The sequence below is a fragment of the Nematolebias whitei genome, chromosome 19, assembly GCF_014905685.2.
Source record: "Nematolebias whitei isolate Nwh7 chromosome 19, NemWhi1, whole genome shotgun sequence".
Lineage (NCBI taxonomy): Eukaryota > Metazoa > Chordata > Actinopteri > Cyprinodontiformes > Rivulidae > Nematolebias > Nematolebias whitei.
The window spans coordinates 29,133,894-29,161,638 of NC_056516.1; the positions used below are offsets into that span (position 1 = coordinate 29,133,894).

The 27,745-nt window shown below is 39.9% G+C and overlaps 1 protein-coding gene across 1 annotated transcript in view; it reads right to left on the reverse strand.

Annotated features, from left to right (window-relative positions):
• Window positions 1-27,515, reverse strand: part of kmt2ba (lysine (K)-specific methyltransferase 2Ba) — a 33,523-nt gene extending 6,008 nt beyond the window's left edge. The window contains exons 1-28 of the mRNA XM_037693386.1: window positions 27,150-27,515; window positions 22,445-23,699; window positions 22,110-22,273; window positions 21,864-21,950; window positions 21,385-21,541; window positions 17,205-17,490; window positions 12,428-12,489; window positions 12,112-12,291; window positions 10,915-11,012; window positions 8,538-8,642; window positions 7,256-7,375; window positions 7,015-7,161; window positions 6,395-6,487; window positions 6,156-6,273; window positions 5,919-6,032; window positions 5,199-5,386; window positions 4,975-5,076; window positions 4,682-4,792; window positions 4,490-4,566; window positions 4,216-4,394; window positions 4,005-4,072; window positions 3,747-3,881; window positions 3,515-3,673; window positions 3,247-3,364; window positions 3,059-3,137; window positions 2,617-2,795; window positions 2,365-2,526; window positions 53-2,267 (exon numbers count right to left, since the gene is read on the reverse strand). Coding sequence (XP_037549314.1) covers window positions 53-2,267; window positions 2,365-2,526; window positions 2,617-2,795; window positions 3,059-3,137; window positions 3,247-3,364; window positions 3,515-3,673; window positions 3,747-3,881; window positions 4,005-4,072; window positions 4,216-4,394; window positions 4,490-4,566; window positions 4,682-4,792; window positions 4,975-5,076; window positions 5,199-5,386; window positions 5,919-6,032; window positions 6,156-6,273; window positions 6,395-6,487; window positions 7,015-7,161; window positions 7,256-7,375; window positions 8,538-8,642; window positions 10,915-11,012; window positions 12,112-12,291; window positions 12,428-12,489; window positions 17,205-17,490; window positions 21,385-21,541; window positions 21,864-21,950; window positions 22,110-22,273; window positions 22,445-23,699; window positions 27,150-27,449 — 7,058 coding nt within the window. The 5' untranslated portion in view covers window positions 27,450-27,515. The remainder of the gene's footprint in view (window positions 1-52; window positions 2,268-2,364; window positions 2,527-2,616; window positions 2,796-3,058; window positions 3,138-3,246; window positions 3,365-3,514; window positions 3,674-3,746; window positions 3,882-4,004; window positions 4,073-4,215; window positions 4,395-4,489; window positions 4,567-4,681; window positions 4,793-4,974; window positions 5,077-5,198; window positions 5,387-5,918; window positions 6,033-6,155; window positions 6,274-6,394; window positions 6,488-7,014; window positions 7,162-7,255; window positions 7,376-8,537; window positions 8,643-10,914; window positions 11,013-12,111; window positions 12,292-12,427; window positions 12,490-17,204; window positions 17,491-21,384; window positions 21,542-21,863; window positions 21,951-22,109; window positions 22,274-22,444; window positions 23,700-27,149) is intronic.
• Between the last annotated feature and the right edge of the window lie 230 nt (window positions 27,516-27,745).

Sequence of the window (27,745 nt, forward strand, 5' to 3'; positions counted from 1 at the left end):
CTCACTTGGTGGCTAAAAGGAAAGTAATTGAGGTTATAAATTATTTAAATACCTGGTTTGCTGACCTTCCTCCGGTTCATTTGACGGAATCTTCAAAATATCCATTTTAGATTTTTTCCTGGAAGGCTTTTCCGATGCAGAGGACACTCTTTTTACTCGAACTTGATGGCGTTTTGATTCCCCACTAAAAACACTGGGGGACTCTGAACGCTCCACCGATGATTGCTCTGAATTATCTGTGCATGGAACTTGGGATGGTCTTCGACTTCTGGTAATTAGCTGCTGAGTATTGCTTAGAATGATGGTTCTTGGCTTTGGCGCATCACGGTGAGTAGCCATTGCTTTGTTGAGAATAGCTTGAGCTGTGCTTTGTTCAATGTTGGAAAAACTCAGTTGAGGAACAGTTTCCACACTAACAGGAGCTAGGGGAGGGCTGCTTTTCACAGGTAATACTCTGAAGATTATTTTCTTCTCTGCTGTCGTGTGGTTGCTAGCAGGAGGGCTGTTCAGGTCAGACGGGCTGGGCTGAGGCTTTGTTACGACACAAGGAACAGACGGATTAAAAGTGTTTCCGCTGTGGAGCATTTTAGCGATTTGGCTTATCTTGTTGTAAGCAGGTGTGGTTGCAGTAAGTGTCTGAAACATGTTTGTTCTCGGGTCTTTGATGAGAATCTGCCCCTGACGGTTGACGAGTAGGACCTGACGGACAGGAGTCTGGGGAGTGGGCAAGCCTGCCACCTCAGCCTGATTCTGAACCACCTTCGGCTGTACTGGCTTGGGATTGTCCAAGCGAATTGCAATGGTTCTGCCCCGTATGGAACCAGGCTGAACAGGTAAAGTGCTTAAACCATTGATTATGATAGGGGAGGAGACTGGGCGCGGGACTGTGCAGAAAGTAGCAGAACCGCGGGGAGAAATATTTACAGTCTGTCTGGGTCGAGCGGCCAAGACATTGACTGTTGGCTGGAGATGAAGGTTCTGTTGTGGCAACAGAAGCTTAAGGTTTGATGTAGGCTGTTTTTTCTTCACCATAATGGGTTTCTTGATCATTGGTTGTTCGAACGCTGGATGAAAATCAGCATCACGCAAATCATCTTTATATCCTAAAGACAGGTCTGATGATGAAGAACTGTCATCTATGGCCTGAACTTTACTGTGCATTGCGTTCACTACGGGGCTCTCTGCAGCTGAAACAAAACGCCCCGTCTCTGAATCCAGAAACACTTCATCGTGAGATGTTGGTGTGTCTGGGGTCATCTGGACCTCCTCTTCTTGTAACGACACGTCATTGCTGATGCAACTTGAATCCATAAAAACGGGAGAGGATAAACTTTCTTGTGACTCTGGCTCAGTAGTTTGGTGCTCAGTGTTTAGTTTTGGCAAAGTGTAGATTCGCTCCAGCCTCGTCAGATTAACTGTTAGACGTTTTGTAGGTGTGGCGTGAACAGTGTGAATTTTGGTTTGTCCTTTGAGCACCTTGCTTTCCTCACTCTCTGACCCGCTGTCAGCCCCATCCAACTGTGATATTGAAGGTGCAGAAGGAGGCTGACTGGAGGCGTCTGAGCTACCTGCTGCATTACTCACAACCGTACGGGTAAATTTGACATAATGACTCAAGTCTTCATCGTCGGAGTCTTTGTCCCGATCGTCTTTCTGTGCTCCACCTTCCAGCTCTCTAGCGCTGGTAGGAGTCACATTCTCAGCAAGGAGAGCCTCGTCAAACTCAAGTTTAGTGTTCAGCATAGAGGCCACTGCTACATCTGCGTCAAAAACCGTGTAAGGCAGCTCCTGAGACATCAGGTGGGCTACTTCCTCCTCCAGGTTACCAGGAGCAAGAGAGATCCCATTTGTTGTGGCCACAGCTGCATCTTCTGCCTCAGACAATGCCAAGAAGTCTTGGGGAACCTCTGTGGACACCAGGGTTGTGATTTTAAAGTTTTGTGTTCCTCGGGGGGAGTGAGAGATCGCCCCTTGTCGAGGTGAAAGCCCCGGAGAAACACTGGCGTTGGATTTAGAAGGGGAGTTCCAAACCGGAGATGTTGAGTTTTGCCGTGAGAGCGGAGGAGAGGCGGATCCTACGTTTGAAGATCTTGGATGAGAGCTGAACAAAGCGGATCTGGAGCTTATGGAGCGAAGACTCGTCGGTACAGGCGGGCTGCTTTCTGTCGGCGAGGAGCTGCAGCGTCGTCTTGCTGAGAGCCTGCGAGGACGACGAGGGTCATCAAGGTCCCTCAGTGTCAGGATGTGATGAGATTTATGAGCACAGCCTGACGTTGAAGAAAATAAAATCCCAGGATTCACACAAACTACCAACAAAAAAAAAAAGACGAGATAACTGCTCATTTTCCTAAACGTGTGACTCACCTGGAGATGGAAGAGGACGTGATGATCCTCCTGCAGGTCTCCTGGTCTGAGAGTAACCAGGACTTTTGGAACCAGGTGTGTTGTGTATTTTGGAGTTGGGCGACGGGGTTGCAGACTTGACTGGGCTGGAAGAGGAGCTTAAACAATCTGGGGACTCCATATCTGCCAAACAATGTGCACAGATATATTAGTATCTCCAATCAAAATGTTGCAAATCATTGAATAATTTAGCCACTTCTATACTGGAGCAACCTGGGAGATCCGGGTCATCTCTGAGGTGGTTAGGGCTGTGGATTATGGTGTGGTTCTCTTCTTTGTCCCACCTCAGATCTTGTTCTTCACCAGGGAGAGGTGAGCTCACTTCTGTCACCTTACAGGTGTACTTACAGTGTCTCCGGGGGTCCACAGTACTCCAGTACAACCGAGAACATCTACGGAGTAGATAGAAAGAACGTTTTGTAAAAAAAATAAATAACAATTACAGCAAATTTTGAAGCATGTTGAGAACCAGTAAGGAAAGGCACAATGTTACAAGCACATACAGTCACTTATATATTATTTTTACTTAAATATGCAAATAAAATAACATTTAATGTGAAAAATTAAATGCAATGTTGCAGAGAAAATTAAAAACTTGCAATTAATCCAGCTTAAAATGTTAAAACTTGCTGATGTTCTGACATTGAGCACTTACTGATAACCAACGGGATACAGCATCCTCCCAACTGTAGACAGCTCTGACAACACACCGAGTTTCTGAATCTGCAGAGAACCTGACAAAGTTGGGAAGCAAAACCCAAAAGTTCAGCGCACGACCATCAACAGCAGTAACGTGTAAGAAAACACGTGAAGCTTAAACTAACAGCACACATGCGTTCTCACCAATTGTCATGTTTATGTTTTCTGGCTCAATGCCGGTGAGAAACTTTTTTCTGAGATTGATCCCCTCAAAGTCCACATACACCCGGCGAGGCACTTCAAACCCTTTTCCTGACACAGTCTGAAAAATATGATGAGCAATAATAAAAATAAAGTACAAAAAAACTACGTGTGAGATGTGTTTTGTTAAACTCTGGAGTGGTACTTTATCCCTTAGAATAAGCATTTATATTGGAGATTTTTTTTTAATCTATGAGGTCCATATCCGTACCTTTGTGCTGAGGAGATCCTTGTGTGCGTAGCAGTACACTTTTCTGTCCTGCTGGAACACACACCTATTGGCTCGAGCGCACATGAAGTGAAAATTACTCTGGCAGTTGGCGAGGTAGCAGCCCACGGTGGCTCCTGATTGCCCGCAACGATCACAACGCTAAAAAAGGAGAAGATATTAGAATTGCATTTAAATCTCATTCATGCAACAATTACAAAGCATCACACCTTACCAAGTAGCGCCCCCTTGAGACAGCACTGTGCACCTGCAATAGAGCACCATCCTTCTCATAAACCTCTGCAGACCACAGGCAACAGTTGATGTGAGCCCACTCATTTTGTCCCAAATACAACAGCCGCCCTGCCTCCTATCAAGACAAGAAAATAAAACAGTCACATGGCTAAAACGATTAAAAAATTAATTAAAAGAAACAGAGGCCTTTTTTATTCCGACGCAAAGAAAGCGACACAAAGTTCCTATAAAAACTCACATTTGAAGCTGCGTCTCCATTTTGCTGGCACAGGACACACTGCCTCAAATCTTTAGTCTTAGTGGATTCTGCAAGAAAAACAACCTTACTTAATTTTTCCCAAATTGAAAAAGGTGAGCTGTACAGATGTTATTCCACTGCAAAAGTTTACCTGCTACTGGCTAATCCAGAGGTTTTGAGTAGAAGAGGCAGACTGGGATAGTTTTCATACCTTGTGAATAAATGGGGGTGTTGAGCAGTGCACCAGATTCCTGTGTGAGGTCTGAAGATGGCTTACAGTCAGGCTGAGTCTGCAGGACCCTGGAGTCTCTGGGCTGGTATGTCTTCTCCATCCACTGTGCATAACTATGCTCTTTAGAAGGAGGCAGGACTGCCTCTGGGAGCATGCCACTGAAGAGCAGAGGACACAGTTATTTTGCTAAAGTGACCACCAAAAGGCTATAAAGGATGTTTCAAGGGAACATATTTTGATTGTGTGTACTCACTTTGGAAACTCTTCAGAAAAGGAGTTCCACTTTTTGAGATGGCACGTAGGGAACCAACTAAAGACCAGCTTCATCGCCTGTAAGGAGTGCAGAACTCAAGTTAGATCAAATGCAAATGGTTTTAAGAAGAAGCAACATGTTTTAACAAAAAGGAAGCTTTCTCTTGGAGATCAACAAAAATTGTGGGCTTACTTGGACATAGTGTGATCTGGACTGTACGGTCGGTCTCTGATCTTCGGGGAGAAGTTCCTCTTCCTTCAACCATTTTCTCAACACAGCAGCAACATCCAAATGAAAGGCTTTCTGAATTAGCAACAAGACAAAAAGATTGCTTTAGTCAGGAGTCAAAGTAGATTTTATGACTACTTTCATTAGGTAATCCAATTGAAATGTTACAAGTTTTAAACTGAGAAAATCTGAGCTTTCTCTTTGAACGTCAGCTTTTGTATTCATAAGAATAAAAAAAAAAACATGCATCCACTCACTACTGAGGCGTAGCCACCTCCTTTAAATTTCTTCTCCACAGCTTTCAGATCACAGACATGTTGCTGTTCCTGAACAGCTGGAGTTGTGTTCACTTCCCGACACTGAAACGGAAATGATATATCGGACATTCATTTACGAAAAAAAGGGATAGAAACTTAAAAAGAACAAAACTACATTTTTGAATTGATAGGATTACTGATGTTCTCTGGACACCACGTCTCACCTCTTTACAGAGCAGGAGGTGCTGAGTGTTGCTGGACGAGAGGAGGTCAGCGAGCACCTCCTCCAGCCCGGCCATCAGCTTCCTCTGCAGTTCTTCCTTCAAGCTGCTTTGTTCAATGTGGTGCTGTTTGCATGGGGTGCACGTAAAATCCATGCTGCCTGGCTGATTTAGCAGCCCGAAAAACTCTTCTATAAAAAGCAAAACATGTTTACCTACTATATCATAAAACAAGTAGCCCATTTTCATTAAACGTTACATTTAGACATTTGAGAGCTAATATGAAAGAAAAAAATAGTATAAAGTGAGATAAGTCAGATAATTTGCTAACCATCAATTATTATCTAATAAAAAATATTTACTACAGTGTTACCAAACTGTTGTGAATTTTAAACATCACATCTTTAAGAACATAAATAAAAAAATAAAAAAATAAAAGTAAATCTCATAAAATGTTTGCATTCATTAATACTGAGCAGTGGTTATTGTATAATAAAATTAATACCCGGCATATTTTGTGCATGTATTTCACAAACAATCTGTGCATTATCCTTATTAGACTTTATGTAAAGTAGTAAAGAAGCAGGCAAAATTAACTCCATCTCTGAATTTACCATGAAACAATAGTATGTCTTTATTCCAATAATAGTATAATTTAAAAATACTAAATTCAGCAATCAGACAGCAGAAACTTTTAATGTTTAACTAACAAGAGTTACTCACCTGAAAGTTCTTCACATTCATAATGAATCCAGTGGCTGCACTTTGAGCACTGCATCGTCTCCGGGGGTTGGCTGTGCTCTTCATAACATTTGTGGCAGACGGTGCAGAAATGACCTGACATAAAGTAAACAACATCAATCATGTCTGGTGCCAAACACTCAGAATATAAACAACTTCTTTAACCAGCCCGTGAGTAAATCTCAAGCAGTTCCTAGTATGTTGTCGTGAAGCTCTTACCTTTCTTGTGGAGAGCGGTGCAGTCGGGACAGAGGTCTTGTTCGTGGTTCCAGGTCATCCCCCAAGTTTTTCCAGGAGTCACGCCACAGCTCTTACAGCGAATGCACGTCATGCACACCTGCACAAACACGTAAACAAAATAAATATCCAAGATACACAAAGTGACTTTAATATTTGCCTTCTCTTAATATCCCAAGAATAAAGAAGGTTTCAGTTTCAATGGTTATTAAAGTGGTTACCCAGGGAATGGAGCAGTTTATTGGCTTTGGGTATGTTGGTCCCAGGCAGGAAGGATGATAAGAGGTTTGGCATCTTCTGCACTGCAACACAGGCTGAAAAAAAAAGATACATCAATATTGGTTTAACTTCCAAATTACCAAATGTTCTACACCAGGGCTATTCAACAAAACTGCTCAGGGGTCCCCGGTTTCTGAAAGCCAGCAGCTCATGGGCTGGAAATCCAGGAATTAAAGTCATTATTCAAATTCAAATTCAAATTCAAAATTCAAAAATACTTTATTAATCCCAAAGGGAAATTATTTTGTTGTTGTAACTCGTTTATGTAAATAAACCAAGTATTAAAATGATCTGTTACATTTTAAATTGGTTTTATTGCATTGAATGAAATAAACAGACCTATTAACTCATTGGTGGGCCAGACTGAAGTCACCCGCGAGCCGGAAGTGGCCTGCGGGCCACCAGTTGAATAGCCCTGATCTATACTATTATGTTTATAAATACAATTACAATTTCAAAACAAACATGAAGACAAAACAAATAAATAAATTTTCATCATAAATTATTTCTTGCAAGTTTGCAACAAAACACAAATGTTTCCTTCAGCATCAACAGTGCACACCTTGGAGCTCTTGTTTCTACGGCCGCACACGTTACAGAATTTGCAGCGCCTGCAACTCCAGTTCTCCTTAGACTCCTCCAGGGGGCACTCCTCAGGTGGGAGGCAAAAAATGTGGAAGGGTTCACAGCAGATCTGGCAGAAAATCATCTGACAGAAGCAGGAAATTTTGGTTTAGAAAAAAATAATCATTGTATCAAAACAAACAAGTGAACACATTATGATTGTTAAAGCGATGAAGCACCTCCACCTCATGTCTTCCTTTACTGGCGCACAGCAGACAGATGGGCAGAGGAGTCGATGTGACAGAGGTGAGAACGCTGAGACCGCCCATCAACCAGACGTTCTGGACTGCACAGTCCTCCTGCAAAACAAAAGCATCAGTACAGTGACCCGGAATTTTTACAGATTAGCTTGGCGATAATTAAACAAGCTATGTTATTTAATTTGAATATAAAATAAAAAGATGTATTAATCCTAACTGCATAACCTTTATGACGAGTTGTAGTATTAAACATGCATGATGCTCTAATCCCCAAATGACACTGTAAAATGTGGACTTTTTTCAAGCCAACAATGTTCAGTCAGGTCATCTGGGCGTTTTCTTTTTGGTGCCGAGATGTTTCGCCCTCCATCCGAAGGGCTTAATCAGTCTGAGGAATAATAATAATAATAATAATAACAATAATAATAATAATAATGTCATCACAATGTCAGCACTGTATGTTTCCATACAATGGCGAAATTAGTCTCTGCATTTAACCCATCCACCACCAGGTGGTGCAGTGGGCAGCTATTGAAAGCGCCCGGGAGGCATTTTGGGGATGAGGCGTGCTGCCCAGAGACGCCACGTGATGTGCAGTGACTGGGGATCGAACCTGGGACTTTTGGGTCCCAAGCCGGCTGCCCTGCCTCTACACCATCTCGGCCCCCATGAAACACCAAACTGAACGGATTCTCCACCAATAGCCTACTCCAAAGTGGAAAAAAAAAAAAGTGGAGGTTCGGATGGAGGGCAAAACGTCTCTGCACAAAAAAGAACCATCCAGATGACCTGACTGAACACTGTTGGATTTTATACCTGGATTATTGAGCATGGACTTTAGTGACTTTTTTCAAGCATACAAAATATCAAAATGGAAATGTACCCTGTTTTTTTTTTAAATTATTATTTTTGTGCAGTCCCTTAACAGTGAGCATGATCAAAGTTGGTCAACTCCTGCACATGTACTTTAACTTTAAACATTAACTTGACTTTCTTTGCACTTTTGTGCAATAACCAAGTAATGTAATGTAAGTAATGTAAGTAATAACTAATATACTAAGATATATAACATAAATTAAATGATTGTGTATTTCTTTACATGCTATAATAGTGGAATATAAAATAGTGATTGTATTATTTTATACTGCAGAGTTTCTAAAAAGAAATGTTTGGCATTTAAAAAATGAATAAGTTGTAAATCTGGTGTGAACTAGTGATTTGTGATATTAAAATACTGTCCGTCTCTGGAGCAAAAACTCACCTTGAAGTCCACACGGATCTTGTGTTTGCTCTTCAACACGCCCCTTTGGGGAAATCCATTAGTTATTCCTGTCAGGGTGTTCACTGATGCACACTCAGCAGGATTCTGGGAATGAAGGACATATTGTGGGTCAGTTCTTGGACACCTTTGCGGCATCGTCTTTTTAACAGATGAGTCCTTGTCCTCTTCTGGCTGCTTCTTCCGAGTGTCCTTCAGCTTCTTCTGGGCACGCTCCTTAAACTTTGTGCCCAAGCTAAAAGTCAAGGGGAGTTCAGGCCTGACTTTGAAGACAGTTTTTATTGTGTCAATATCCATCTGAGTCACTGGGAGCTTCATCTTAGATCCTTGTGAGAAAATCTGTGAGGAAACCTTTGCCAGAGCTGAGTGCAGTGCAGACTTTGGATGTTGTTGAAGTGCTGATGGTACAGACCCATGCAAATAAAACACTGACTGCACATGGTGCAAGTGTAACGATGAAGATTTCTGTGGAGAGTCTGTTTTGGGATGCTGTGAAAGTTGGGAGTTTGTTATGGGACATGAACGCTGCTGTGTTAGTAGCTGGGACGCCATTGGATGTGCAACACACTGATCCAAATACTGAAGCGACTGCCAGCGCACAGACCGAGTGCCAGGCTTCAGGATCCAATCAGGCAGACGGTACAAGTGAATCTGTGGCTGCTTCTGCAGCTTCGACACGGGGCTCCCAGCTGATCTGGATTCAGGTAAAGTTTCTCTGGGCTTCATCTCCTCTGAGTTCTCCTGTTCCTGCAGAGGAGGGGACTGCCTAAGCCAACCAGCAAGACGGGTTCCAAAGTGACACTAGTAACAGTAGCATGCAGAGGCGACGACCGGCAGCAGCCAGAATGATAGGAAAAGGAAGGAGCAACTTTTAGCATAATGTGTTAGAAGAACAAGGAAGTTAAAAGACGAGTTAAGCAAATGCATTAAGCAACAGCAAAAATACACAAATTCTTAGATGCGGCTCTATAACAAATATATATATATAAAAAAAAAAACTGGTTTGTGCTCATATGAAGCAAGACTGCTAACCTAAATTGTGCAAAATCTGTTAATACGATCAATTAAAAGATTGAGGTTTTTTTTTAAATAAAGAGTAAATGGAATATTTAAAATTTTAGATCCACAAGTTCTTACATCCACCTTATATTGTTCAACACTATTTAAAAAAATTATACATGCCCAATCTTTTGCTGTCCCAGCCTCACAACTACTGCTAAACTTTTTTAATCTATTTAGGTTAGCCAACACAACAAAATCGAAATAAACTTTAATTTTCTCATGCTTTTCAGTTTTATAAAAGCAATTAACTTGATAGAAAAGTTGAGCAATGTCATATTTGAGGAAATAAATTACTGTACTTGAACGCAAGGATTAAAAAAAAAAAACTAATCAACTATTTTAGGCAAAAGCAACAAGTGAAAAAAAAAAAGACTACCACACAATTCTAAAAAACAAAAGATTGTTATGTTTATTAGTTTATGTAAATAGCAAAAATAGAAAGAAAAACATCCATACAGCCATTATTTATAGCCGCTTCTTCCTAAACAACGAAATCGTAGCCAACGAACAACAAGAGTGTTTTAAATATGGCCAAACAAATTATTTCTTAGATGTGAGAAGGTCATACAAGCTTTTTATTCCATTTTATAAACTGTCTTTTATCATCATCATTAAGTTTACTTATTGTGTGGTTCTTTATGTAAATAAATATTAACCTTTAAATATTAAAATTCTGATGAAGAATGGAAATATTTTTATTTTCTTTCTTTTGAATACAAAGATTTCTTGTTGTCATGGAGCTGTAATACAACTTATCCAGAAAAATGTATTTACTGAATGACAGTACTTTTTGTTTTTTTTAAATCAGCCTCAATTCAAAACAACGCTTCTATGTGGCTACAAAAACATCAAGTAAAGCAGAATAAGTCTGGTTTATGAAAAGATATAAGTGCATGCAGAAAGCATAAAGTCAGAAACAGAAGGTAAAAGAGGGTGAAACTTAAAACATGTTATTACAGTTACTTGGGAAAAAAAAAAATATATATATATATATACATACATACATATATATATATACATATATATATATACAAAAGCACTGGGCCAAGTATTATTTGGAAATAATTGTTGGTGCCGTTTTAATTGTGAACATTTGAGATTGTAAGTTCCAGGTAAAATTTACTCTTAAATGTAAATATGGCACACTAAAATAAAAAGAAAAACAAAACATCTGAATACAAAATGCCTTAGAACTTAGCAGAGCAACTGAAACAAATTTTTAAAAAAAAGTTCTCCATAAAATACTACTTGACCCAGGCTTGGAAGGTAAAAATAAACACCTGCTCAGTGGTTTTACCTTGTAGGGTTTCAGTCTGCTGCCAACACTTTTGGAAAATAGCCTACGATTCTTTAAGGACTCGGTGGGTGGATCATGCACAGCGCCATCTTGGAAAGCTGCATATTGAAAAAATAAAATAAAATAAACCATTTCAGAAACAAATCTTTACAATAACAACTGGAAACTCTTTGCAAAGTGAAAATATTGCTCCCTGGGGGCATTTACTAGTCAGATTATTTCAGTTCAGCTCATGATTAATCATTCAAGTCATGTGTTGTTTCAATCAGCTCTCTGTGGTTAATAAAAGATATGAAGACATTTAAATGATTTCAAATCTTGACAGTTCCGCTCAGAAAAAGTCAATTGAAAAATGATGAGGCAACTAGGAATGCGCGATATATACGGTACATGGTAGAAACGATAGAAATTTAGCCTACGATCTAGATCTGTCTTCTACCGGCTAACCGCAGTAATGCTGTGTCTGATGTAAAATCAGAGTTGTCAGTTTAATCGTTACTTTTTTTAGTTGAAAACTGTGCGCAAGTGGTGTTAAAGTCTTTTCTTCGAGAGCTAAGTAGCGAAGCTACAAGCTAACTACAGCCGGCTTGCCGTAGTGTTGCCGTATTCTGACGCATGCACAAAACGCTGTGTTCCGTCGAAAGTTTGTTTTTTTCCATCGAAAGTTAAAGTAAGCGTTGGTCACCTTTAGAGAAACCTGCTCTCTGATCTGTGAAAAGAACGCTGTGTTGTGTGAATTTACTGTGAGACCCTCTGGTCAAAGCCACAGACTCATTTTGTGTCAGCTCTCCATTAAAGCAGAAGGCGTCGCCCACTAGAGAGTTGGAGGGTGAAGTGTTTCTGTGTAAAATGCTGCTCTGTTGCTGTTCATTTCTTAAGTAAGACTGGAAACTGTTAAGAGTTAATAACATATTTTTTTGTTTAAAACATATGGCTAAAACTACATTTGATATCATTTGCACTACAAGAAAGAAGCCTAATACTTGATTTGTTTATTATTTAAAAACTCTCTGGACCTAGTAGTGGAATTTTCTTAATTCAAAATATATGATGGCAAAAGGACACCCTATGCTTTTTTGTTGCGTTTTAAAAACATATTGCGATATATATCGTTATCGCCACCCTTCACAATACATATCGTGATATGAATTTTATGCCATATCGCACATTCCTAGAGGCAACATGTAATTTGCATACCTTCCGTTTCTTCTTGCTCCTCTTCAGACTCAGATTTAAGCAGTCTGCTGTACGAGCGCGGCTTGGTTTTACGCAGCGACTGCTTCCTGGTGCCGAACGCTGTCAGGGGCGAACCTTCGCCCGATGCTCTGGCGCTCCTGTTTGCATCAGAGGTGTAGGCCAAGTACCGCTTCGCCTGGACTGAGAAAAAGGAGCCCCATCCTTAATTACAATTGGTACGATTAAGTTTTATTTCATAATTACTAAAAAGTGAATTAATCAAACTTAAGATGAAATAATAATTCAAATATGCAAACAGGACTTCCACCTTACATACTTTTTAAAGGCTTTATAAGGCGGTCCAACTTTGCCTTCTCAATCCGATCGCACCTCCTGTATCTGCAAACAAACAAAAAGAGATAATTGAAAGTGTCTTTCACAATCTTTAAAGTACAAGGTAACCACCTCAGAATATAATTTAGCAGCACAAACCTCATTTTGGCCTGAACTACAATTTTATACTCACCAGTTTATACAAGCTGAACGACAAAAAAAAAGCAACGGAGTAGATTTAAAGTCATCCGGGTTTCTTATTTAACAAAACTTCACTGAACCATGGGAACGGGATAAAACCAGTTTGAAAAGCCATCCAAAATTTATTTCTTCTTGTAAACCACATATCAGCTGATAGTGTTTTAACAAATGAGGTAAAATAACTGGTTTATGAATTAAATACATGATTTAAGTGGATTCAGACAAAGCCAAGACATCCTCCCATCCATCCATTATCAAGGTTATGCTGTATACACACTCACTGGCCACTTTTTAAAGTGTTTGTAATGGATTCGACCCCCTTTTGCCTTCAGAACTGCCTTAATTTTTCAAGTCATTGTTTCAACAAGTTGTTGGAAGAGTTTTGACCACACTGGCATGATGCTTCATGCTCTTGCTGCAGATTTGTCAGCCATGATGCAAGTCTCTTGTTCCACCATATTTTAAACGTGTTCGATAGGACAGAGATCAGGTGGAGGCCACTAGAATTAAAAAAATTGGGATTCAGGAGAGAAGGCAATGTTTTTTCAATTTCTTTCCGTTCGATTTTGGTGAGTTTGTGTGAACTGTAGCTTCAGCTTCTGCTACTGAAGTCCATAATGGGTGTTCAGAGACTGTGTTCTGCAGAATTTTGTTAGTAACAAGTGGTTTTTTGTTCTACTGATGCCTTTCTGTCATCTTGAACCATTCTTCTCGGACCTCTGGCATTAATAAGGCTATTTTGTCAACACAAATGCCACTCTGAATATTTTCTCTTTTTTGGACCATTCCTTTTAAACCCTAAGATTTAAATCCACCTTTTCCCCTATTCTGATGTCTAGTCTGAACTTCAAGTTTTTTTTTTCTCTACATGCCTAAAGGCATTAAGTTGCTGCCATGTAATAGGCTGATTAGCCGCTCATGTTAACATGCAATTGAACAAGCACACTTAATAAAGTGTACGACTGCTGCTCAATAAAAGCTAAAGTTTTTCTTTACAGCTAACAATTAAACAAATGCTGGTAAGATTCTCAGTCATCCAGGAAATGGCATTATAAAGCTGAGGTGTTCTGTAAACTAGATTCACATGCAGATCGCCCTCACTCCTCATAGTAGAGGATCGATCGTTAGGGTCTTTGTTAGTCTGACTCACAGCTGGGCCACTCTGGTCACATGAATGAAGGTCTTGATTTGAGTAAAAATGACAGTGCATCGGGCCTAATGCTCCATTACAGGTTTTTGAAAACCTATAATTGAATTGAATACAAAAGCATTTACATTGCCTGCCCCCCCCCCCCCCCAAAAAAAAAGGTCACACACACTAATATTTCATTGGACCGCCTTTAGCTTTGATTACATCATGCATTCACTGCGTCATTGTTTCAATAAGCTTCTACAATGTCACAACATCTATTTCCATCCAGTGTTGCATTAATTTTTCGCCAAGATCTTACATTGATGACTAGACACTAGGCATGATGGGTGCATCACTTCACCTGCCTCTCTTCTTACCCTGATGCAACCATCACTCTGGAACAGGGTAAATCTGGACTCATCAGATCACATGACCTTCTCCCATTGCTCCAGAGTCCAATCTTTATGCTCACTAGCAAATTGAAGCCTTTTTTTCCCAGTTAGCCTCACTGGTTAGTGGTTTTCTTAAGGCTACACAGCTGTTCAGTCCCAATTCCTTAAGTTCCCTTCACATTGTGCGTGTGGAAATGCTCTTACTTTCACTATTAAACATAGCCCCGAGTGCTACTGTTGTTTTTCTTCCATTTGATTTCACCAAACGTTTAAGTGATCACCGATCACGATCATTCAGGATTTTTTACGGCCACATTTCTTCCTCGAAGACGATGGGTCCCTACTATCCTTCCAGTTTTTAATAATGCGTTGGACATTTCTTAACACAATTTTAGTAGTTTCTTCCATCTCCTTAAATGTTTTCTCTGCTTGATGTTAATGATTTGACCCTTCTCAAACAGACTGACAACTTTTCCACGACCACGCCATGTGTCTTTCAACATGGTTGTTTAAGAAATGAGAAGCAACTCATTGCATCAGTTGGGGTTAAACAACTTGTTGCCAGCTGAAAGATAATCACCCATGCAGTAATTATCCAATAGGAGGCTCATACCCATTTGCTTAGTTAAATTCAGGTGGCAACTTTTTTTTTTTTTGGCCAGGCAGTGTATAATTCAGGTATGATACGAGTGTATTTCCTTCCCAAACATCTCACTCATTAAATGTTTATTTGGTAGGTTGTAAAAAAAAATATACCTACCAACCAATGTTCCCTCTAATTTTTCATGTGTCTGGGCAAACACACAAGCTCCCTGAGCTCACTGAGGATCACTGTGAGCAACATCAGATGTGCACGCTGTGGCCACACACCAGTATCATACCTGTTCAAAACCTGGGATCTAGCAAGTTACATGGCTTATTAAAAGAATCCAGTTACAGCAGCAATTTCAATTAGTTTACTTTAAGTGATTTGGCCCACTTAAAATGAAAAAAGACAATCTTGTTGCTCATGAGATGTGTAGTATGTCATATGGCAGGCCACCACCCGATTAACGCAAACCACCATGAATGAGTTAAGTTTGGCGCACTTTGAACACCATGACACCACATGTGTACTTGGTTAGCAACGTGTTGGCCATTGGTGTCAGAAGCATTTTTTTGTAATGTGGGAGGGACACACTGGTGGTGGTGGGAGGGTCGCCCCCAGAAATTTTTTAATAAAGTATATGCCATTTCCTGCATTCTGTTGCATTGTAATGGGTTGTTTAACCTCTAGTTTTACCTATGTAAGTAAACATTTGATTCAATAAGTAGCCTGACCAACAGCTCTCCTTGTGTGAATAGAGCACGCTTCACTTCTCTCACGCATCCTAGCCAATTGTAAGGTCAAGAGATAAACATGTAGCATTAACACAGTATGACCAACATTCAGGAATTGTGTCTATAAGAACATTATCAAATATTTTACGTGAATGGCAAGATCGCTTCACCCACAAGGAAATGTAACCCAGGGTGAGCTAACCTTAAACAAACAAACAAGATAGCTGTAATGGTGGAGGTAGTGAAGTTCATGGCGTTACCTGAGGCATTTAGTGAGGTATTTCTGCCTTATCAGCCAACATTAAGGCAAAGAAGACAGAAAAAAAATTCTAAGCTACTAATAACATAAAATAGTTACTGCAGTGGATGTTTTCATTCCGCAGAATGACACAGGGCAAAGACTCAGTGAAATTCAGTATGTAAAGTGTAAATGTTACATTACACAACCTATTAAACACTTTGTACAAAATCAGTTTGGTTTTAACAGACTAAACTTGTGCAACCAGAAGTTGCAACATACGATATATCTACATATAAACCACACAAAACAAAGCACAGCTAGCTTTAAGCATCAACCTTTAATTTAACCATTAAGCATACAATGCAATTATGACAGAAAATGGCGGATTTGCCTGAAGTTACCTTCGTACAGACAAACGTGGTACTTCCTGTTGTTTAGTTTTTGAAACCGAATAAACTGTATTCCACCCTCTAAATGCTCAGTGTAACACGTGTCTGAATCGCATGTTCCCCACTGACAATGTTTAACCATTTTCCCCCTGATGATTCTTCACGAAATTCCTCTGACCGCAAAGCATTCATGCAAAACCCCAAAAAGGTTGTTAAAGGAAAATCGGGCTGTAGGTAAGGGGCGTTCACTTCAGAACAAATTGTGATCGCTGATTGGTCAGTTGCTGACGTGCCTACTAGATTGACAGGTGGCGTGAGGCTCCGGCTTGTGCAAAAAAAACAAAAAACATAGATTTTACTGGTCTGTTTAAGACTGTCATCATTTATTACATATTTATTTCAAATTTAGTCAACATTTTGGTGAATCTAAGGTATGAGAACAGAGTTTCCTTACAAATTCCTAATGATGGTTTCTTTATTTTTCAGGGGTGCCAAGTTAAAATGTACGAGTGCTTGAGCACCCCCAAAGAGGCTAAAATCGCAACTGCATAGAGGTGCGCGTACAAATATATAACACTTGAGCGCGAGTCATTACAGGCTAGAGCGGGGCGCCACCTGTTGTGTTGTCTTTGCTGTGACAGACAGCCTCAGAGGGAAAGAAGAAGGGGCGGGGATGTCCCCATTGCTGCTGCTGTCTGGGGAGCTTCAGTGAGACGGGTACCTGAGCGAGTGGCCTGGATCGTTTATTTAAAATAATTGTGCACGACCCGAACAGAGCCTTTGGTGGTCCAGCTCCTCGGTGGTCACTGAGTGAGTTCAGGCCACAGGGAAATGTCCCAGTGCGGTGTTGAGATGGCTAGTCAGCCACTGCGCAGCAGATTTTCTTGTGCGCAGAGAATGTGCAAGCAGTGCGCGATTGCTCCGGCGTGTAGCTTAGAGGGAACATTGCTACCAACTTTAAAAAAAGTGGATTTATTGCGAATGCCAGCACCTCTACAGTGACGGGTTGAGAAAAGTAAAAGGCTTTCAAGATGTAACTAAAATTTTATCAGAAGCGTACGGTGTGTGAGAAATGTCACTGCTGTAAATGAAGCCTGTTGACTTACATGCAGCACTGCCTCTTTGTGTTTGGGCCTCCGAATTTGGGTTTATCCAGGCAGTTCATACACTTTGCACAGTCTTCTTCTACCAAGCAGCCTTTGCAGATTCCACAGCGTCGGGAACGGACTCCCCCAACGATAAACTGACTCTGAATCTTCCTGTTTTTGAACTTGCGCGCCATCCTCCGCCTCCTGCGCTTGATGCATTCCTGAGGGACAACCCACTGGGCCCTGCCTTGATCAGATATGTCATCATTGCCATCATCGTCGTCGTCATCGTCATCAGCAACATCTGCAGGCGAGACAGAGAGAGGATGGGTAACAGAGGTGATACACATTTAAATCAGTATTTTGCGCATGTGATGAGGGGGCGACACCTTTGAATGTCAGGGCTTATTCTTCAATCTGTTGAAGATGTTAAAAGTCTAACTGCTGTGACTGCAGGTCCATCATGTGAATTTATAGCTCAACCCCCCCAATTAACGGTAGTAAGTTTGGTTCCTGCAGCTGTATTACTGGTAATACAGGACTAAAGAAAAAAGCACTCTATAATGAGTTTCCGACAAAGACCATTACTGCTGGAAACTCTTCAAAACATTTTTCACATTTAATGACAACCTTGTGTTCCCCTGTTCTGTTACTTCAGACATTAAACATGGTGTCTTTTTAGTTATAATTTAATAAATAAAGCGTCTGGGATAACCTTGTGCAGGGATTACTTTTTGCTCTTCATGTGTTCAGTGAGTCTATTCGTCAAACAGGACTTCCTCACCTCATACTGAGTGATGCTCACTCGACCAGTGTTGGGTATAGCTTTCCAACAGCGGTGGCTAATCTGTGTGTGACAAAAGATAATTTTTGCTGGAAATATTTTATTTACATTGAGCTATCAAAGCAATTATTTCTAATTTTTGATTAACATATGGCCAAAAAGTGAACAAAATGTGCTCTTACACTTTTTACCCCCTATATGTTATGTGGTGCATTCACTGCTTCAGCAGTTTTATCAGCGCTTTGTTCAAACACAGTAAAAGTGGATTTCCCAAACAAAATAAAATACATCTGGAGGATGAAGATGGAGCATTGTAGGTGAACTACGTCAAAAGACAAGTCAAACTACTGAGGGATAGAAACATGTAGTCTACGTTATAGTCATGATCCTGGGGTTCTAGTATCTTATTCTACAAACGAAAAAGCTAATATTTTTTGGGAAATGCAGATGGGTGATATACTGAGTAAATCTGATACATCCTGAGTTCTCCCTCATGCAGTATCAAATGATTATATCCAAAATATTGGGTGCAAATTTAAACAGCTATTTTTAGAAATTACATTACTAGGATATCCTGATGCATGCTCAATAATCCTGGTAGAACATCTAACAAAGTAAAGTCAGACCCTCTGGGCGGATTCTTCTTGTTGAAACGTTTCGTCTTTTTTCCCCAAAAGACTCTGTCAGTCTGAGAAGCTGCAATAAACTCAGTCTTATAAATAGCACCTTCTCATAGTGGATCAACCAGTATGTTGTTGACATCCAGAACTAGCTGTTCACGTGATAAAAGGAGGGACATCAACCTAACAACTGGTCATTAGTGCCCTGATGACTGCTTGCTATTCACAGGGGGCTGAGTGAAACCCCAAAATACATTACGACAAAGACTGGTCCATCCCAAAGATACAGTCCTCCAGCACAGAGTAATTTTAGTGTAGTAGTATTAGTATTAGTAGTATTAGTTCAGTGCCATGAGGGTTGTGATCAGTTAAACATCTGGGAAACTAAACAGCCACAGGCCAAAAGGATGACCCAGCAGAAGAGCAACATCATCAGGCCAGGACTCTGCAGTCTACACTCATCTCCAGGCCAGCGGTCCCTCTTTCAGGGTTGAAGATGTTCACATCCTGGATAGAGAGGAATGATGGATTGAGAGAGGAATGAAGGAAGCCATCTTTGTGAAGAGAACCTGTCCATCATTAAACAGGGGCGGAGGCCTCCGTGTCCGTCACCCTCTTACTATGCTGTTATTGCTAGTGTCACTCAGCCCTCTGTGAATAGCAAGTGGTCATCAGGGCACTAACGACCAACTGTTAGGCTGATGGTCCTCCTTTTACAGGTGGACAGCTAGTTTTGGCTGTCACCAACAAACTGGTTGAGCAACTATGAGAAGGTGCTATTTATAAGACTGAGTTTGTTGCAGCTCCTCAGACTGAAGACGTATTTTGGCTAAAAGACAAAATGTTTCAATAAAGAATATGTCCAGAGGACCTGACTTTACTTTGTTAGATACATTACTAGGCGTTCAGCTTTTCCCATGCGCTTCTAATGCATCATAATTGTTGCCATTCAGAAACAACTGATTAAAAGTCCCCTTTGCTGATGGGTTATGTTAGTATAATTATAAAGGTTTTTTTATACCAGTAAAGGAACATGGGTCAGAGGACAAGGTCCATGAGTCATCATCGTTAATTAGGTAATATTGTAGAATTAAATAAATATGTTGAATAAATCATCAGAAAAAAAGCTAAAAAAAATACTAAGTAAGATGACTTTTGGTCATATCGCCCAACTCTATTTGGATATCAACTTGTTGGTGCTAATATCTTGTTTGATTCAAACTATGTAAACTTTGGTATTTTTTACAGATTCACCTAAAGATGTTAAGACAATTTGGCTATTTATTTGACAAGTTGCCAGTAAAATGCCAAAAAATCTGTTTTACAATGATTTCTTCGCTAAGCAGTCTGTTACGTTTTAATACAACGCAAGTTCATCCTCTGAATTAGGAGCTTTTATGTGTCTGAATGATTCATAAAACAAAGTTAAGTGGTTTTGGGGAAGAATGCAAACATTTATGTAAAAACGGTCAGGTAATGAAAAAAAGCAACTTAAGTTTAAAGAAACTTTAAAAGAACTTCAGAAAGACTTGAGAAATACAAACCAAGAATTTTCACATTTCACCAAACTAACAGATTTTTAACACACCACCTAACCCCACTGCGATGGATTCAATGAATTCATTTTTGCTCATTTACAGAACATTTGAAAGTCTTACCAATTAAGGTATTTCCCCCCCACAAATGTCTTTTTGGTGTTTATTTATTTAAAAAAAAAAAAAAGGTTTTGAGAAATTATCGATACATTCAGTCTGATAAGGTAAAACATACTAATAAACCACCTGAACAGATTTCCTTTGTTTCTTATTGAGGGTTTTTAACCGTTTCAGAAACTGAAATCAGCATTAGCCAAAAAGAAAAAATAACCTTAAAGAACACCTGGTCTTTATATATTTACACTTCCTGCCATTTATGAGCCAACAAACTAAAGAAGTATTAATTTAGACAAACAAAACTGCCTGTTTGATTTAATGATTGAGCCGTTTCCTAACCGATTTCTTAACTATATTCCAGATGTATAGCGTATCAAATTTTATCCTGTAAAAGATAAGGTTGAAATTAACGGAAAGATAAGGCTGAAATACCATTTCATGCCAAATTACCCCCCCCCCCCCCTGAAAAAAAACAAACAAACAAAAGAAAATGTTATGCCGACCATCTCGTTGGCTGATTTTGCACAGATTGATCCATTAACCTAATTAGTTGCTGAGATTTGTATTGGTACAAAACAACAGTAGCAAACCTGGCAGTGTCTCACTGATACCCTACAATGAAAGACTGGACAACACAATTTACTGAAGCAGTTTAAAAGGACAAAGATTTCACACAAAACCCCAAAATCAGATAAAAAGAAAAACCAGTTCTTCTCTCTTCTGAGTCTGTTATGTGTTCTCCCTTTCATTTTGCAGTTAAGTCAGATTTTTTGCATTTTAACCAGGTATCATCAGGACGTAAGTACAGTTCATAAGTATAAATAAAATACTAAATATGCACTTTATTAACTTCAGTTCATGGTTTAAAACTACAATAAGCTGGATTGTACTCTTTTGCGTTTACTTGTACACTTCACTGTTCACACTCAGCTGACATGCAAAATAAGTTTATAGAAAATGTACAACTAAAAAAAAATACACCAATATTGAACTACTTGAGTACTTCAGAACTACATAATGGATAAAATAGAGTGAGTCTTTAATTCTGAACAAATTATTATAGTGTAAAAATGTATAAAAAAAATTAAAAAGCTATATTCAACGTTCATCCTAATAGAACCAGCACAGGGGCTGGAATGTACCTTCTGCTGCGGGGGAAAAGGTGATGCCCTCCCTCTCGTGAAGCGGCAGAGCGCTGAGTCTGGGAATGTCATCCGGCACCATGGCCCGAGGCTGGCCCAATGCCACCGCTGCGGCCCGACACACGTGTTTGATCCTCGGACCTCCAAGCGGCTGCTCCTGCACACACACACACACAAACAGAATAAAAACTGGGACAAGCATGGACATTATTGGACAACAATAGATTATTAAAATCAGCATTAAGTAAAATCCTGCTCACAGTAAATCTGCCAAAAGAGCAAATTATTTAGGAACGACAGCGAGAAAAATCCATATCTTTCTATCACTCTCCATCTGTCTTAATTGATTAATTGGTTGCTCATTTTAAAAGTAATTTACAAAGAAAACAGGACATGCAGCCATTATTAGAGCAAAAGCACAACTAGTTTGAACAAAATAAACTTTCATTTTAAATTAACTTAATATTTAAAAGATGTACCTGTGGAGGAACCTCTTTGGCAGACAGTCCAACTCTCCTCTTCCTCCTCCTCCCACTCACCGGCACTTGAGATTCTCCTAAGCCCAACTATTATTCCAAACGAGAAATTTGTTTTTTCATTTTTGTATGAAATGCAATAAATTAATGACACAACTAAACTCTTAAAGAACACACTATGTGTTGCATAACACAAAGGCGCCTAAGCTAATTTTCTTTCACATAGTATCAAATCAAATCAGCTCTTACCTGTGTCAGCTTGAGCTGCTTCTGCTGATCAATCTTTATGAGCTGCACTTTGGCTTTCTTCAACAAGTGGAGCATCCTCTTATTAGCTCCACTTAGACCAATCCGATGGCTGGCGCCTGTATCCAGCACCTCACTACTTGCCTCTTTCATGCCAACTGCTTCATCTGCATCAAATGACACAAAAAAAGCAACTTTAGATTATTTAAAATCTTGTTGCAGGCATAACATTTCTGACATCCACAAGTATTTCCCAGTCTTTTGTTTGTAAAAACACAGCAAACAACCTGTATACTCTTCATTATTATTTTTAAAAGACTTATCCTTACTGTTATTACCTGCATCTTCAGATGCGATTTTCTTGGGAGACTCAACATCCGCCTCCACCACTAAAGCCACTTTCCTCACGACTCCGGGAGAGTCCAGCTCCTCCATCACGAGCTTTGGTTTCCGTTTCTTCCTCACATGAGCAGTCAAATCATCGCTCTGATTTGTGTAATCCTCCTGACTGTAACCTTGGCTTCTCTTTTTCTCCGCCAGTTTTAAGGTCAACTTCTTCAAGTTTTTGTAGATCTCTATGTGACTCGCTCCCGGAATGGGTTTTGATGACATTTTTGAGCCGCCAGATGAGCCGTCAACCCCAGATGTGTCCACTGGCTGCGAGTTGCTATCATAATCTGACTCGTGAAATGGTTTTCCATCCTCTTTCTGCTGACTTTTCAGCCACGTGGCCAGAGAGCCCTTTGGAAAGGGGATAATTTCTTCATTCAGGAACCTCTTTGGAGTTTTAATAGTGCGGGAAGACCGTCCGCTTGTTACAGTTGATAAGGAATTGTTGGAACTCTGGTCTACTTGCTCTAAACCTGACATTTCTGATAAGGTGACATTCTGACCTTGAATCTGTAGGTCATTACTTTCCACAGGTGGTAGCGGCTCAGGCACGTAGGCATAATAAACCCGCCGAGCACGAGCACGAACCCTTTTGATTTTAGGCCGATTATTATCGAGAATGTCTGTTGACGGCTTTCGCTTGTATCCAAACAAAAATCTTCCTCTGCGTTTTTTCCGCACTTTCTTTAATGAAGCCTTTGCAGCATTACGCTTAAGTGTCATTTTGGGCTCTTCTCCACTCGGGGCAGCAGCTTCTGCAGAAACACCAACACCTTTAACCGTTCTCCTCCTCTGACGTTTGTGAAAAGACGAAAAGGACTGGGCCACTGCACTTTCTGAAGATGCTGCTTCTACTTTCCTTGTTATATCAGCTGATGTTGTACAGCTTTGACCACCTGAGATCTGCTCACCTGCCTGTTTGGCTTTGGAAGAAAGAGCCTCCTGCTTATTGTGCACTTTTATTGCTACTTTGTGCATTTCTATGTCTTTTACTGGGCTCTCTTTAACATCTTTTCCTTCCTTAGCATCCCTAGGTACAATTTTTCCAACAAGAGACTGTTTTTGTATCTTTGGAATAATTTTTCCAATAAGAGGTTTTGCTCCTGGTGATGGTTCTGAAGCTTTTGGAGGTTTAGCTTCTCTGGCAGCTGAAGTTTTCTGTGGGCAAGCCCTTGCGGTTCCAAATCCAATGAAATCGTCCTCCTGAGAATAAAACAGCGCAGCCTTTAGTATATAGTCAGTATATCGAAACATTTGGATACGTTTAAATAAAACAAGATAAAACTGTACACCTTCTACAGATAGCAATCATTTACTGGGCAATGCACAAAATAACTAAAAAAGATTTGCTTCAAACATTTTCAACAATGAAAACAAAAGTTTACATAGAATGTAAAACACCTGAGTTATTTTAATACTGAATATTTGATGGATCATTTTAGATGTTTATTGTGAATTTTACAAGAATCTTCAGAAAACTAAATTAAAGCAAATACCGTAATAGGGTTCAAAATACACAATGTTTCTTCTTTTATTTGTTTGTGCTTTTAATAGCTTTAACATCATTAAATGATTGTTTGGGGGTTAATGTTGCCCAAACCTATTGGGGTTTTGGTCAAAATTGCATTAGAAAACAGCCTTAAAAAACTAAATTTACTGAGTTTTGCAGAAAATTCCTAGTCAAGAGTTCATATTCTGAATATCTCTGCACAGCTTGTTTAAATATGATCCAACTTTTGCCTTAACAACATTTAACATACTGCATTTCTGTGGATTCTCGTCCTTACAGCTTTTTTCTTTTCACAAGAGAAAAGAACTTCACCTTTTCTTTTTAAACCTAACATTTCTAATTCTGACATTCCCCCTCTGGTTACGTTTATATCCGACGTTTATATTAACGACTCAATATCCCTGATGTGCTGAGACTGTCTGAAGGGCACTCACCAATGTTTTGAATGTAAACAAAAGACTCCTTAATTGTTGGCAACAAAACATGGCTCTGCTGATTTAGCTCATTTTATTACAAAGGTAGGTTGTGAATCATGTGTAGTTAGTGGTCATTTTTATCATAGATGATCATATACTGTACACACAAAAATGAAAAACTTTTTTAATCACATATTTTTGGCTTTAAATTCATTTGTGTACAATTCTGGTGCTGTGAAATTATCAGCAGGTAGACATAGGCCTTCAGAAGAAGCAAAAGAGAAAAGCCAAAAGTGGAATTTTAAGCAAATATTGACATTTCACAAAATGGGAGTCACAGAAATCTAATGCATATAGACTTTCTTTTATTACTTAGCTTGCTAACATTTCAGTTGGTGTATTCAATCTTTTCAATGTTTTCTGCTCAACGTATGAGACCATATTGAAACTAAGCATGAGTCACTACTGCTCATGATTTGATTTTCAGGTATTTGCCCATCAGAAACTTTGGTGCAGCATCAGCAGCACTGCTCTCTACTCTTACACCGGTGTTGCATCAGTGCAGTTCTAACACAGCAAAGGAAAACCTGTTCATGTGACTAAGCCATAAATTAGTCCACACACATTCTTTAGTTTTTGCACCATCTCTGTGCACATGTCTAATTTCCAAATTCACATGTTGGATTATTTTCTATGCACTCATTGATCAAAAGGAGAAACAAAAAGCTTCTACTCTCTGAAGGTCTTTTGGATAAAAAAACAAAATGTTTCAACAAAGAAGAACCCATCCAGAGGACCTGACGCAACTTTGTTAGCCATATCTCAGTTACTCACATCCAAGTCTCTCCACAGGTTGGTCATCAGTGAAAGCCCTTGAATAGCATAGATTCCACATCACTGAAGAACACTGCAAGTGACGTTTTGCACTCCAGTTGAGCAGCATCCACAAGATTTAGCATAAACCATGTGACTGACAGTCCCCTTTAAAGAGATTGCATCAGTCAAGTCCCTTCTCGAGGCAACAGATGGCATGATTAGACCCAATATGGCATTAAAGTAACGTGTCTTTAAATAAAAAATTTATAAGCAATATTTGTTAACAGCACCAAACAGCCAAAGGGACTGAAAATAGGTCAACAATGAGGAGATCCACAGAAGAGCAGTATGAGAATGAGAAGTCAGACAATTCTGATGTACGCATTTATGCTCATATTTGTTTTATAAAGATAAAAAGATAAGTTAAACGCTAAACTTACTGGTCTAGAACAGGGTCTGTATGCAGCTCTTTCTGCTGCAACTCCCTGCGACTTTGGAAAATAAAAAATTAGTATTTAATTTAAATGTATTTTTATTTTAGTTTGTTCCTTTTTTAAATGTAATTCTAAATGTTAAGATAATGGTGTTCTTGTAACATTAAAATAAAAAGGGTTTAATTTTTGTCTAAATATATGTCACAATCAATGCACGGTCTAGAAATTTTCAAAAGCCACGTGTGCACCCTGCGTGATCCCCAATATTTATTATTGACAGACTTGAGGAGATTATCTCATCTCTTATATTTGCACCTAAATGTCTTTAAGGTTCTAAGCTTGTCTGATTCTGCCATATTCACAAACTCCAGCCAGCCTACAGTAGATATATCATGTGACTCAAGCTTCCAAGTAGTTTCCAACAGATTCCGCTGAGGGCTTCCTTTACATTGACTGCACACCCACATTTTAAAATTGCACATCAAACTATTGGGAGTAAATTGCTCCATTAATCATAACTCAGAATAACATGTTCTCATGCTATATTGAATAGTTTTGCAATGAGTACCTTTACATTATTGTCACACAGCTGCAGGTAAAATGGGCAATGCGATATTACAGATCAAAATCACTCCATTTTGCACGTAGTCTAAAAATAATCTTCAAATAACCTGTTGTAGATAAACGTTGACAGGACGTGTTGATTATAACATCAATGAAAATACATTAAAGCAGAATATGAAAATTATAGCTCCCAGTAAACACAACTTATTACTCAAATGCATTCAGGGGTACAGTATTGATATTTTATAGCAATTCAAATTTGTATTTTAAATCATGGAGTACCTTCAATATGACTGCAGACTATGTTAATTTATTTTGGGGGGTTGCTGTAACATTTATTAGAGGTTTATATCCCTCCTGTTGCTTCTTGCGTTCACCTAACGTTAACACACGGAGCAGTCAGCTGACAGAGCAGCTCCAACGTGGACTGTGATCCAACACCTCGCAGTTGCAACGTTTTGCAAGCAAATATCATGATATAAAGTTACAAGAACTAGATTGTAACTTAGCTGAGCAAAGCACCCCTGGACGAGGGTGGGGGAACAGTGGGGGGGATGAGCAAAGCATGGTTTCCACAACAAAACACGACAGTGCGATCAAAGCGCCAAAGTTTCCGCCTTTATATGCGCCTTTCATGCTCAGCTGGACAGACATTATAATCAGCTGCACCGATTCTGGTTATTGCACAACAGAGTTGCCATGAATATCTGCCAAAGTAATCAGGATATAACCACTTCAAATCCTCTCTGGGGCTTTTCCTGCAAGCAAACAATGCCCGTATAGGGTTAGTGTTTGCAGCTAATTAGCAGCACATCAGCTAACATGTTATTCACAAGTAACAAAAAGCTGGTTTTACATTTGTCTTTTGTACAAACTAACTCCATCCGTGACGGTTTCCAGTTAGTAAACTCACCCCTTCGCTGCTGCTGGAGTCAAAGCCCGCATCTTTTCGGCGGCTATGCTTCTCCGCCACCCCGAGCAGGGGCAACAGGGACGGATCCTCGCTTAACGCTAGGCCGATGTTGACGGGCCTCGGCCCTCCGGCAGGAAGCTCGCAGTCGGCCGAGCACAACCTTCCGCGTCTGGTCCGTTTCTCCAACCGCAGCTTACCGCGAGACGCGCACGGACGACCCGGGAAGCGAGCCCGGGCCGGTAGGGAGCTGGTGCCCAGACCCGTGGCAGTAGAATATAAACCGCCTCCCGAGGCCGCCATTATTTACTACAACACAAACAGAGCGCGGGCAGAGGATCACTGCAGCGATGCGCGAGGCAAGATGGCAAAGGCGCGAGATAGCAGATAGGGGCAAGCACAGGTGCATCATGGGAAAACAAGCTGAAGCGCTTAATGTGGACGATTTCTCTCTAGCTGTTTTTCAATTTCAGTCATGCATTTTCAGAAAATCTTTGTAAAAACTGAAACTCATAGAGTACGGACATTTAATGCATGTTAAATACACTCTAATGTAAAATTAATTCAGTAAATCCCTGCATAAATTTACATGAGTTTTG